Source organism: Nansenia antarctica (assembly GCF_963989245.1).
Source record: "Nansenia antarctica genome assembly, chromosome: 2".
Taxonomy (NCBI): Eukaryota; Metazoa; Chordata; class Actinopteri; order Argentiniformes; family Microstomatidae; genus Nansenia; species Nansenia antarctica.
The window spans coordinates 66,330,261-66,344,804 of NC_137675.1; the positions used below are offsets into that span (position 1 = coordinate 66,330,261).

At 44.1% G+C, this 14,544-nt stretch overlaps 1 protein-coding gene across 1 annotated transcript in view; it reads right to left on the reverse strand.

The window, feature by feature from the left end:
* Positions 1-14,544, reverse strand: part of notch3 (notch receptor 3) — a gene marked incomplete at both ends in the record, with an annotated part of 60,095 nt that overhangs the window by 23,711 nt on the left and 21,840 nt on the right. The window contains one exon of the mRNA XM_080523307.1: positions 10,612-10,709. Within this exon, the coding sequence (XP_080379433.1) occupies positions 10,612-10,709 (98 nt within the window). The remainder of the gene's footprint in view (positions 1-10,611; positions 10,710-14,544) is intronic.

Below are 14,544 nucleotides of genomic sequence, written 5' to 3' on the forward strand. Positions count from 1 at the left end.
GTGTGTGTGTGTGGTTGGTTGGTTGAGCAGCAGCAGGGGGGCGAATGCTAGAGAGATTATTTGTCCTCCTTTAAAAACACACAGAGTTCAGCAGCCAAAACACACATTCTTTTGTCTAGGCCTTGGCCACTGCCAACATGCTACTCCCATAATACATAACCAGGAACCCTATCAGTGGAGAGACACAGTCTTGTGACAAAGACTGCAACTGAGAACTGCCTTATCAGACATGGAGAGTTCAGACTTCACAGCCATCTGGACTCCACTGGTGTTGAGAAAAAGTCTGCTGGAAGTCAGTAGCTGTACCTTTGACCGAGCCAGGGCTGTTTGTGGTGGATGTTGAGAGCAGGTGTGGGGCGTTGCGCAATGGGCACCCTCTGTCAGATTTACTGAGCGTTGACTCCTGACCTTTGAGGAAGAGAGCGAGCCAGACGAGGGGGGAGATCTGCGGGTGCAGGGAAGGGATGGCCAGAGAGAGTAATCTCCTCACTTCACAACACTTCGGAGTACTCGCGCCAGCTGCAGCCCAGCGCCGCACATCTGTCCACATCTGTCAGCACAACTCTAGCTGTCTGGCACTCGCCTGCTCTACCAGGCTTTACGCTAGAACAATGGCACTATTCTGCCTGAGAGATGAGTAAAAACCCCAACACACGCACACAGAGATATGGACATTTCTGCACAGACACTCGCATGCACACAGTTACTCTTCACACACCTTCAGGAGGGTTAACAACCAAAAGGCACAAATCGCAACAAATCAAAGCAATGCAAATAGGCAAACTACATGATCAACTCAGACATGCAAAAACCACAACACACCAAAAACACAAGCAAGAACTTACAACCAGTCTTAGCTGCTGGATGGGAGAGGCAGTATGGGGAGCCCACAAAGTGGGGTGGGGATCCACTGAGAAAATGACAAAATAACAAAAAATGAGATACAGCTACTCCAACACTTTACGGTTACATTTTTTGACATAATAACAGGATCCACCACAAATACTTCACTGCTGGAAGGGAGAGACAGTAACCCACAAGTGGGGTGGAGATCCAGAGAAAATAAAAAAATTAGATAGAGCTACAGCAACAAACACTTTATGTAGAACATAACATGATTCACCACAAAGAGCCATTTGTATCCTGAATGTTATAAGCCTAACATTTAAAAAGTTGCAATAGTCTGTAATGATTGTCCTAGGTTTGGCTAAGAGTGTGTTGCTCTCTAGATAAAGGCCTCTTGATTTATGCGTGTGAATCCCGGCACCTCTGTTCTGCCTGTGTAACCCGATGCCACTTTTCCTGCTCTCTGGGTCATTGTGGCAGGTAACCGGAGCTCATCCTCTCCAACACAATGCCTCACAATAAGCCAGAGGTCAGAGGCCACCTCACCTGTGGACACGAAGCAGTAATCTCTGACACGGTTCAATACAGACGGTCACAGCCCACAGAGCAACAAGTATGGATAAATGCTACTTCTTCCCACTCAAAGGAATCTAATTCCCCCAGGTACTATGAGTGAACCAAACCCAATAACAAGTGAACAACAAGTGAACAATAACCATAACAGAGCAGGGCCACCATCTTCTCATCCCATTCAGGACAAGGAAGTCAACATCCAGACTTCTATGACCATTAGTTGATGGATTTTTTTGTTTGTTTGTTGCGAGGTTTGCAAGATTGCTTTGGAGGAATTCATGAAGGTATGGGAACCACAAAAAAAACCTTCTCTGGGGGAGTGTCTTGCACATAGCACAGACCACCTCACCCAAACCCCCACAACCAGGAACCAGCTCCATTCCTTTGTGAGAGTCCACACTGATACCACACTGCCAACAAGAGCCGGTCCCCCTCCCCCAACAGCCCCTCTCCTCTGCTCTCCTCTTTCTCAGAGAGGAGCCAGATTGGGGGTAGGGGAGCGTTTTGTGGCCCAAATAAAAGAGCTAAAGTAGTCAGAACCCCATTGTGTGTGGGGGGTTGGAGGGAGAGGATGGGAGGGGGGGCAGTGACCCAAACAGCCAGTCTTTCAGGCCTGAGCTTGCACGGACCAACAGGCCTCAGCTGTAGCCTGGCAACAGTAACCCATGGTTGGGGAGTGGGTGAGGGGGGTCTGGGAGACAGGGTTCTGTGAGGACAGTTTGAGCACCTCTGAACAGTGATCCCCCCCCTCCATATATAAAGGTAACTTTGAACACAGTCTGTGTCTAAATCAGACTTATTGAGCATGATCCCCAATAAGGTGTGAGGCATTTCAGTTTCAAAAACTGTTTCCAAAGTTTAATTGAACAATGGGCCTTGGACAGACAATGGCGGTATTGAAATCCTCAGAGGGAGGTTTTCTAGTGCACCCCCATGGCATGAATATTAACGATGTGAACATTAAGGCAATTAACCTCCTCTTAGAGAAAAGCAAATATGAATCTGATGGGAGAAGTAAGAAGACGGCAGACCCTATTCAGCAGACCCCACATCAGTGTTTCAAACTCCGGTGGCTTTGCGCTCCTCATTGTGGGCTACTTTATAGAGGCACTGGTGTGTATTTTTTCAGGTCAGCAGATTACATAGGGACCGCAATGGGGGAATGTTTATATGTTGGTGTGACAGAAGTCTGCAATCATGTAAAGGGTCAGTAATGCTAGCTAAGCACACAATTCAATTACCTTCCATTAGGCTTTAATGGAGACAGAGAAAAACATGAGGCATTCAGTCAGAGTTAATCAACCTTACACTCTAAAGTTGATATCTGAACAAATATAGGCTACCTAAAATGTCTGTCTTTTGAGACAAAAAAATATAGTCCTACAGCATGACATTTTTGGAATAGCAAAGCATTCAACCATAACCACATTGCATGTGTCCCAGGGTCGAGGTCTTCCAAAGCATTCTTCAGTGTGCTCAACCACAGAACCCCACCCCACCACCTAAACTGAACCAGACTTCTGGGTATGGATAGAATTTGGATATAAAAGAGGAGAGCCTTTTTCCAGCATGAGAAGATCAAACATCAACTCCCTAATGATCAGAATGAATATCTTGCCTTCATGTTAACTTTGATAGTTACAACATACCTCAAAAGGATTCATAGAATTGATGAGGAGATGGCATGTGCTTCAAAGCCCTTGAATCACCAGGTCCATCTATCGCGGTAGGCAATTCTATTCCTCAGTGAATATTTAATTCATAACAGCTTTGGAAAAGCCATTGGATTTCAAACACCATAAACATACTCAAACTCAGGATTTATGAAGACGGGCTGATTGATTCTTCAGCATGAATCCAGCATACAAAATGACAGAGATGCCCCAGGCTGCATGATCTTGGGGGTATGTTTATGGGATAATCTTCCACAGTGATAAGAAACTAGGGTGAGTGCTGGAGGAAAATGCCAAAGAATGTCCATTATCTTAACCACTCTCACCAATAAACCACTCAAGAACTTCATGAAGGGTGAGGTCCTCTCTATTATCTCCTCAGACATCTTATAAACACAAAAAAACAACAATCGCAATGTGGGAATTCACTTCTATATCTCTGTAACCAAGCCCTCTGTCTGTTCCCTCCTCTACACCTTACAGTACAGAGGAGGAAAAATAATGCTGGAAAAAATGTTGCGTGTCTAAATCAACAGAGTTCTGGGAAAGTGTGCTTCTTTTCCTCTGGCAGCCTGAGAAGGACCCAACCCATCCTCTGCTAGTCTGAAAGGTAGGGGAAAAAATGTTAAGTTTCTGCTGGGCTGTGGCGGCTGACCTTGGTTATTCCAATTACATGTACCCTTAGAAGCAGTCTCCCCGAAGAAGAGAAACAATCAGGGGATGAAACATCTGAGGCAGGCTTATCCCCATCTAAGCATGTGGTTCAGACATATAGGGACTACGGTAAACCAAATGGACTAATAATATAGGACTCATTTGGTTTCCTACCTCTGCCGGCAACAAAATAATTGACAGTCTGACAATGATTATCTAGCAGTATTGGTTGTGGTTGTGTGTGTGAGTGTACGTGTGTTTGTGGTGGAATTTCAGAATATTTGCAAATAAATAAATAAATAAAAGAAATCATTCTGGCAAATTGTTGCACATTGCTTGATGAGTGGTGGCAGCAAAACACAGAATATAGTGGAAGGCCTTACAAGCTGTATTGGTGGTATTGTGGTAAAGTCAGGAGGGGAGTAGGAGGAGGAGGAGGAGACACACAGCAGTAAGTAAGCTCCTTAAAGCTGCATAGATAGACAGGATGTGCGTATCTGAGAGGTCAGAAGGCACCACTTCCTGTGACGGGGCCTGAGAACCACAGCTCCCAGTCTCAAGCCATGACCTGGGGGAAGTGGGAACAACAAAACGTCCTCCTCCCTAAGATCCAACTCACACGGTCTCTCAGACATAGCTCATCTTCACTTATGGCACATCCTCAAATCACATAAGCAAGCTGAATCTACAGGTCCCTCTCTGTCGGCTATTTTCCTGACATGACGGACGCCTCCACCTGCCTGTCAAACAGACATGAGTGATCTGTGGCTCCTGCTGCATGTTGGCTCACAAAGAGCACAGTAACTAATTGCAAATCAAACAAGTCATTCCAAACATCCCATTTTAAATGAGAGCCAGTTGATGGTATTGTTTGAAACATTCCTGAGATGACTGCTGGGGTGAATGGACTGGAGGTGAGCACAATGCGCTGAAAGCAACGGAGGGACAGGAGGAATCTTAGTAAGCATTCCTTTCTAATCCACCGTGAAGACACCAGAGAAAGCACTATCCCCAAGGTGCTCTGGGCCATGTCAACAATATTAACTGTGTGTCTGCCTCAGTCGATCAGTGAATAATATGTGCTTCGGAATGTGTGCAAATCTCCCCTTCAAGGTGAATGGGCTGGAACCAAAAAACATCTTTAATATAGTTTTTTTTGGAAGCAAGATGCATTCAACAGAACAATATACAGTGGGGAGAACAAGTATTTGATACACTGCTGATTTTGCACGTTTTCCCACTTAGAAAGAATGTAGAGGTCTGTAATTTTTATCATAGGTACACTTCAACTGTGAGAGACAGAATCTAAAAAAAAATCCAGAAAATCAAATTGTATGATTTTAAAGTAATTAATTTACATTTTATTGCATGAAATAAGTATTTGATACATCAGAAAAACAGAACTTAATATTTGGTAAAGAAACCTTTGTTTGCAATTACAGAGATCAGACGTTTCCTGTAGTTCTTGACCAGGTTTGCACACACTGCAGCAGGGATTTGGGCCCACTCCTCCATACAGATCTTCTCCAGATCCTTCAGGTTTCGGGGCTGTCGCTGGGCAACACGGACTTTCAGCTCCCTCCCAAGATTTTCTATTGGGTTCAGGTCTGGAGACTGGCTAGGCCACTCCAGGACCTTGAGATGCTTCTTACGGAGCCACTCCTTAATTGCCCTGGCTGTGTGTTTCGGGTCGTTGTCATGCTGGAAGACCCAGCCACGACCCATCTTCAATGCTCTTACTGAGGGAAGGAGGTTATTGGCCAAGATCTCGCGATACTTGGCCCCATCCATCCTCCCCTCAATACGGTGCATTCGTCCTGTCCCCTTTGCAGAAAAGCATACCCAAAGAATGATGTTTCCACCTCCATGCTTCACGGTTGGGATGGTGTTCTTGGGGTTGTACTCATCCTTCTTCTTCCTCCAAACACGGCGAGTGGAGTTTATGCCAAAAAGCTCTATTTTGGTCTCATCAGACCACATGACCTTCTCCCATTCCTCCTCTGGATCATCCAAATGATCATTGGCAAACCTCAGACGGGCCTGGACATGCGCTGGCTTGAGCAGGGGGACCTTGCGTGCGCTACAGGATTTTAATCCCTGACGGCGTAGTGTGTTACTGATAGTTTTCTTTGAGACTGTGGTCCCAGCTCTCTTCAGGTCATTGACCAGGTCCTGCCGTGTAGTTCTGGGCTGATCCCTCACCTTTCTTATGATCATTGATGCCCCACGAGGTGAGATCTTGCATGGAGCCCCAGACCGAGGGAGATTGACCGTCATCTTAAATTTCTTCCATTTTCTAATAATTGCGCCAACAGTTGTTGCCTTCTCACCAAGCTGCTTCCCTATTGTCCTGTAGCCCATCCCAGCCTTGTGCAGGTCTACAATTTTGTCCCTGATGTCCTTAGAAAGCTCTTTGGTCTTGCCCATTGTGGAGAGGTTGGGGTCTGATTGATTGAGTGTGTGGAGAGGTGTCTTTTATAAAGGTAACGAGTTCAAATAGGTGCAGTTAATACAGGTAATGAGTGGAGAATAGGAGGGCTTCTTAAAGAAAAACTAACAGGTCTGTGAGAGCCGGAATTATTACTGGTTGGTAGGTGATCAAATACTTATTTCATACAATAAAATGCAAATTAATTATTTAAAAGTCATACAATGTGATTTTCTGGATTTTTGTTTTAGATTCCGTCTCTCACAGTTGAAGTGTACCTATGATAAAAATTACAGACCTCTACATTCTTTCTAAGTGGGAAAACCTGCAAAATCAGCAGTGTATCAAATACTTGTTGGAGAAAATCTCTATTTTTCCCAAAGACATCTCCCTATGGCAACTGACAATAAAACAGATACAAACCTATAGAACTTTACGGAAGCTTGAGACACAACAACACACACACACACACCGGCTGAAGTGGCTGTTCCCGGTCAAACTCAAAACTGTCCTCATGCATCATATCCTAAGAGGCTGGGAGCTTCCATGGGTCATTAAAACACAACACTCACAATTTATAGGCTCACTCTGCTACTGAGGTCAAGGCAAAGCCATTAATAACATACAGAGAGCCACTGTAGCCCTCCGCCTGCCTCACACATAGACAAGAACATCTCATGCGTATACCATACTGAGTCAGGAGAGACTTTGGTGTAATCTGTGGTCCACCACTGTGGGCTTTGAGGGAAACAGGCAGAGGATGAGCCGTCGGAGCTGGACAACACAGAGACAAAGAGGGGTCCCCCATAGCCGCTCCGCTGTGTGAGAGTGAGCATGTGCAAGGGAGACCCGTGGGCCGCCGGCACCACTCCTCCACGAGCCTGTCTCTCTCAGCATGGGGGCAGCCGGCCGCTCAATGGCAGCACCTGGCCCTCCGTTCCCCCTTTGTGAAGATCTGACTTCACTGGATTACCATCACAACATCCACCAGCTGTCCCCTACGCAACCCCCGCCCCCCCCACCCCCACCCCCACCTTCTGCCCATTTCTTCCAGCTGGATCCTCTCTGAATGACACCCTCTCAATCTGCCTAATTATCTCCCCTCCAGGCCCGCGACTCTACCCCTCACTGGGGCGGCACTCGGGTCGCACATTCCACACGCAGGGCGGAGCAGAGTGGCCTGTGGCTCTTCAACTGGACTTCCTGACTGCTCACCTAGGGGGACGAACTCTCAGTGACACTCTCAACTCTTCATCACCAACAAGTGTCATGTCTGTCTGTGCTTTGTGCTCCCATTAGTTCAGTTACAAAATTCGGAGCAATAATAAGAAAGGGCAGGGGAAGAAAATGATTCAGTCCAATGACTCACTGTTTAGTACATCAACCTACTGAATTTATTCTTAACCAAAAGGGTTTCTTTCTGAAAGAGGTACAGCCAAGTAGAAAAAGCTAATGGCAAAGATAAAAAAAAAAGAAAAAAAAGAAAAAGTGAGACAGTTGGAAGTGGCCTCGAGTTGATACAACGCATTGTGAGTCACAGAGCAGAAAACAACAGTGTGGATGTTCGTATGTGTTACAGGTACAGGTGCAAGTACCACATCTGAGGTAAAACACTTCAATGGCTCAAATAAAATGTAACCGAACCTGCCACCTGCCCACTTCACTTGTCATCTGTACCCATCAAACGATGCCATTACAGCTGATTAAGTGGGTGCGATCAGTGGAACCAGTTGCTGAAGGATAACTCCTGTAATCTGGTATCAACTACACATGCCTAACACCCGTTCTCCGTCACCTTAGTGGGGGGAGAAGGCATGGAACCATCAGCGGCCAGACGGGGCGAACAAGAGAGGGAGTAGGCTTTATGGCTCTGGTATGCTTAGGGCAGAATGTGGTATCATTTTGTTTGCCAACATGACAGAGGATATATTGGTATCTGGGACAGTAACAATGACAATACGGAAAGCCGTCCACACATAATATTACTTTCACCCAAGAACATACTCGCCCCAAGGAAAGGAAAATAATACCCAAGTTGTGCACGTTGGTTCAGGAGAACCAGGTGAACAGCCTCTGCTCCAAACAACAACATCATCATCATCATCATCATCATCATCAGTGATTTCAAACTGGAACTAAGTGGCTATGCCTTCAGTGATTTGATTTTCAAGTAAAATCTCAAATGTCTCACCAGCTCTCTAAATTCTCTACCTACTCGCTGCCACTTTTATCTCTTATCAGCCTTTTCTGTCTCTCCATTTCTGCCTCACTCTCCTGTGTCCTTTCTTTTCTCACCCTCTCCCCAACTCTCCACCCTGTCCTGATGGTGCCAGGTTACAGTCAGGTATCTGGGGGAAGAAAGGATCTTTTCTGCTGTTTCGGATCTCTGGTTACGCTGGGATCCCAGGGGAGGGGGCTGGGGTGGCTCCACCAGTCGCCTCTCTCTCAGACTGGTCTGACAACTCTCATGTGGCCGAGCTATGCTGCTATGCCATGGTCCTGTTACCACGCTGTGTGGTATGACATTTGGTGTCCCCTTTCTATTGGAAATCCCTTCCCTCACACTTAAAGACATGCCTCTTGCTGTTGGCTCTGATCCAGCGGGTGATTACGCATATACATCCAAGCCTCTAACATACTACACACACACTGCATAAAGAAAAACTAAAAATTCCACAAAAAAGTGACCACACCAACTGTGCAGATATGCTAGGTTAAGGGGTTACTATGGAAAATACAACAATGACAACTACCTTGTAGAGAGTGGTGGGATAACAGTCTTGTTAACAAGACATTTGCTCAGGAAAATGTGATCAGGTTGAAAACAGAGCAGCGCTCTCACAAAGAACAATGTGTGACTGAGCTATAAACACAATTATACATTTACCCACTGGCCACATACTGACACTTGGCCTGCTTTACTCTAGGTAATGATTGAAAAATATATTATCTGCAGTTACTGGCTCCACATGTCAACAGAGACTGCTTGAAACATTTATGCAGCCATGAATGTCGTTCTTTTTTCCCTTTTTTTAAATAAGATCAAAATAACAATGAGATGGGGCCCACATAAACAATTGAGGTGGAGCTTTCCAGGAATGCACTCAAGAAATGTGCCGACTATTCAATCGGCTACAGAAAATAAATTCAGTACTGACATTTGTCATTGAAAAGGAGAAAATGTTGCTTCAAGTCAAACAGTCTTTTGCCAACAGTGACCTCCAATAAGGTGAGGGAGTGGTCAAAACCCAATAAAGTAATACAAATTAGCCCATACAGTAGGAAGCCACTGACAGCAGGTCTCTATTGTCAAAACAAAGCCAAGGCAAAAAGGCCTTATTGTTTAGTTGAATTCTCAGCTCCAGGCCTTGTTCTACAGTGGCAAACCTCCCCATTTAAAACACTAACGCAACTTTGGTATGCGAAAGGGTAAAAGCCTAATGGGCCCTAGAAAGCCCTATGGGCCTACACGCCTGACTGCTGAGATTGTTTCCCATGCGCCCCCTAAACGATTGGAAAAACAAAGACCTGTAATCACCATGAATAAGTGCAAGAGCTCACAGAGAAATTTCCAAAACAGGCGGGAAAAAACAGCAGCTCAAGGGTCTCCCACGTTAAAACAATAATTTTGCTAAGTGGTTAAAATTAAATTGTGTGAAATAATTAAATTCAGTAAATACAGTATGAAACAATGCTTAGAATTGCGTAAATGGAACACTTTAGTCATGCTAGAACCAGTCTAATACTGTAATTTATGATTCACAAAGCTCCTCAACAGGTGCTACTGAAGTGAGTCAGCCAACAAGTCCAGGCTGGAACACTTCAACCTGTCTCACTGTGTGTTTGAATTATCATTAAGAAATAATTCCAACATTTTTACAACGTGAAACGTGCCTCATCATTAAGGTCCTAATAGTGCCAGCATTGTGAACAAAGTCGTACTGGGCCATATCTGCAAGGTGAGGGAGATCGATACAACTTTGCCTTTACATATTGCACTTGGAATGGAATGGACTTTATTTGTCATTGCTACAGTACAGGTACCAAACAACGAAATTTAGGAGGGGTGGCTCCCCTGGTGTTAGGAAAGGGAGAAAAAAAACACATTTTAGAAAAAGCATAAAAGCATAAAATCACAAGAAGGTAAGGAGCTGGTTTACATCAATAAAGGCTATGTACACAATCCACTGTACTATACTGCACAGATAGTCAACTAGGGTTGTCATATTGCACAAAAGTATTTTTTCACATTATTTCAAAGTGTCACAGTTTGCAGGCTTGAAAATGTACATGTTTGTGCCTCAGCACTAGCTGCCATACAATCCGTCCGGACTGTCCTGGGCCCAGAACTTAGGCCTTTTCTGTGTTCAGGGCCTTGACGGCCCTGTGGTAGAAGCAGTCCTTCAGTCTGTTTGTCTTAGCGGCCGGGGCACTTACATGCATCGAGAAGGTGAGTCTATGCACGTCGCTCCATTTTCACAAGGTCTGTATTTATCCACGCAGCGGAATCCTGTGGAAAGGAAAGAAAGAATGAGCTAGGCCCTGGATAATGCATGACCTCTTCTCGGGATTGGACAATTAACATATAGCATAATATGCTATGCGTAAACAGGTAGGTGATCCTAAACATTTGGTAATTGTGGATGTTTGCGCTCATCAAAGTAGATAACAATTCCATCATTCAAACACACAACACATATGAGTGCAGTTTCAGTTTCAATTAAACATGTAGCAAGGCTTGTAGCTTTTGGCTTAACGGTTCCATCATGCCACTCGTTAAATGGCACGTTATGGACACACCCGCTTACTCTGATGTTTATTTTCTTGGCAAGAACAGATAACGCCTTATCTGCGACAAAATGCAGATGCGTGCTAAGATGACAGGGAAACATGATAGGAGTGGAATTATTTGACAAAGCATCAGAACTAACCTCTTCTAATAATAGGTTTAAGTTTAACCCATGATTTATTTGCCTATAGGCCTATCATAATTCTTAATACATTAATTAATTGACAAGAAGGCCTATCATTACGTCTAGTAAAGCTATAATGTGTTTCTACAACAGTGATTTGTTGTAGAAACAAATCACTGTTGCTCAAGTTCAAAGGACCCCCCCCCCCACACACACACACCGCATATTCATTATCTTATTTGCGTAATATGTGCGCACATTACAGAAAAGCGAAACGCACTTTGCAAGCAAAAAAAAAAAGAAATCCAAAGCGTTCCACTCGAGCGCATTTTGCTACAACTAGTAGCCTATAGGTAGTCTATGGATTATTGTTTATTAATGTTAAGTTAAAGTAGTAGGCTACTCATTACCCCATCCCCCCACCCACTCTGAAAACAAAACAAAAACAAAGCTCAATTGTTCAAAAGCTCTTTGTTCGGACAAGGAGAGGGTAACGTTTTAGCTCATCACCCCCTTCACTCACACGAAAAGCTCACCCTACTCCCAGAACGACATAAAGGAATGAAATATTGAATACAGGTCCGTGCCAGACATGATGTGATACAATATGGAACACTTCAACCTGTCTCACTCATGATACAATATGGAATTCTGATCGTGCGTCTGGGTTGCAACTTTAGTGGAATGTCTAGGTAATTTTTTGCTTTCAATTGTTACATTCCGCTTGCTTTACTTCTACGGCGCCGGTGTCTGTCTGTTGGCTTGTTTGCATAGCAGCACTCTCCATCCCATCGCGTTTGATTATTTTCTCACGGTGACCTCAGCCTTAGTTCCAAGTACCCCCCCACACACACACACACACACACACACACAGACGCATACCAACCCCGCAGACATACAGAAGCCTCGCTGTTATCGGATGCAATCTGAAAAGCAAAACCTGACCAGGACACAATCGTTGTCACAAAATGACCCCAACAAACGTAGGATATTGCTAGCACAAAAACACGAACTCTCATACTAGAAATGACACTAGCCTAGTACTATATAGCTCATAACCATGACCGTGCAAACTTATTAGAGGGTAAGAAGATTCGTTGTTAAAACTAAAAGCAGCTGCCTGAATAACGACAATTTGCTGCAAACACATAGCCAAAGCATGCTTGTGGTCAAGTAGTTAACAATCCATTGTGATACATACAAATTGAACTTTGGACGTCAAGACGAATGATGCATTAATGACATGCTTTACAAAACCAGGTGGACGTAACGTCTGTAGGCTTTGGTTTAACTTGTGCTGTGATCATACTTCCCATGGCATGTTCCATGCATCTGATGGGATTTAAATCCGTGCGCACCGGTGTGAAGGCTACAACTATGTTACAGTTTTTGGAAGGACCCTGAGAAAGACCTAAAATGAACATGTTCAGGCGTGTCTAGAAATCAAGTTTCACACATTCATATCAATTATTATTTGTGTGACTGTCAAATAAGTAAAAGCCTTACCTTCAGAATGATGCACTAATATAATAGATAACGTTAGACATATCCACACTTTGTATTTCCCCCCCATTTCGGTGGAAATGTGTTCCAACGCTTCTCTCTGAAGTATTTAGCAGTAATACATCCTTTGGAAGTTCTCACAAAGATAAAAGTTCCAAGGGTGACAGCAGGGAATCTTCATAAAGTTTTTAAGGAGGACATTCATCAACTAAAACCAAGTAAAAACGATGTTGAAAATGTTTAGGTCCAATCCCGTATTCGTGTCCTCCGCAGCTCGGGCACGGCTGCTGTGCGTCTCGGTGTACCTCCAGGAACTTTTGGAAAACTTTTTTCTCCCAGCTCCAGGTCCGAGCTGGGAAACAACTTGGTATCACTCCGCCCTCTTTTCACACTACCCCTTCTCTGTTGAAAGAATGAATTAGTCCGCTCAAGACAAGTAGTCCGCAAACCAAAATGATGACGCGCGCTAATGAGCACCCTGAAGTATTTATAATGTCATGATGCCATACCTACTTGAAAGACAGCTTTCACTGTCCAGTCATTGATGTCTTGCAAATAATGATGTCAGATAAACGTAGACGTCTTATGGTACTGCAAACAATGTCAGTGATTACAGTGAATTCTCCTATGAAGAACATTTTACAAGATTTCAAGACATTTCAATGACATGTGGAAGATATAGCCTGTTTATGCTGGCACTTCAGCTTTCGTTGTAATTAATGAACAAGGTTACACTTTTTGTGTTGCATGTGTCAGTTTCAGTGCAACATTCATGATCACCATCAGCTGTTAGAAGAAATATAATTTCAGAAAATGTACATTTTGTCAATGAGAAAACATGAAGTAAATATAGGCTGTCAATCGAGACTGATCTCTGATGATGAACTGAGTTTTAACAGTCTTTGATTGTTTATTTTGAAATGCAATCAGGATAATTACACTGCATATACACTTTCAATCTTAGTAGACCTGTAACAAAATGTGTATAGTTGAACATAATTGACTACTGTGTCATGACAATGAGTTCCTTGTCATGTAGAAAGAAGTGTGTATGTATATTTGTTTGTGTGTTTACACTACCGTACTCTGCTGATAAGAGCATGAATCATGTTTACATGATGAGAGCAGACCCTAACCCCCCCCCCCCCCCCCCTTTCCCTTATCTCTGCTCAAGTTGCAGGCCTGCTCTCTCAGCCTGCCTCTCCAGAGCCTATATTGGTGTACTCATTTTCTACTGCCAGTGTATAGTGCCTCGGTTGTTCTGTAGCTCAGAGCGGAGCCGGTCGCTTACAGAGACAATAGCCGTGATTTGAATGATAAAAGGAGTCCGGCATTATGACACAGTTTCTCTCTGCAGGGGATGGTGGTGGAGGGGGCAGCACACTGACATTCAAGGACGTCGTTCCCCCCAATTTCTGGTCCTGGCCTTGAATAAATTACAAGCATAGATAGGGCTGTGAATGTAACAGGCTCGTTTGGACTAAAGTTCGTTACGGGGAGTGACGTCATCTATACGGGTCATTGAAAAGAACTTGTTAGGCCCACCAGACACCTGCCTCATTTGGCACTGGGTGCTAAAAGTTGCATGCTTTAACGATTTCAGTCAATAGCCAGATTTAGCCGCCTGTACACAATAACATAGTTAGTGTGTTCATTCTTCATCAATACTTGGATTACTGCAGGATGTTGATTGAATATCCCCTTCATATTCTCACACTGTCAGACTTTGCAGACTTCAGCCAAGTCTGTCTGATTCTATGTGCATTTGTGAGTGTCTCCATACGTGTGTGAAAAACGGATCTAGAGAGGGAGAGGGATTGCGAGTGTATGTGATAGTTTGTGTTTGTGTATCTCACCTACCTAGAGTTTTGTCTTTCAGCCACAGGGGTTGTGATCTACTTTACCTACTCCATGTTGATTCTGGCAGCTGCTCATCTGCGTTTTGAGTGTTGTC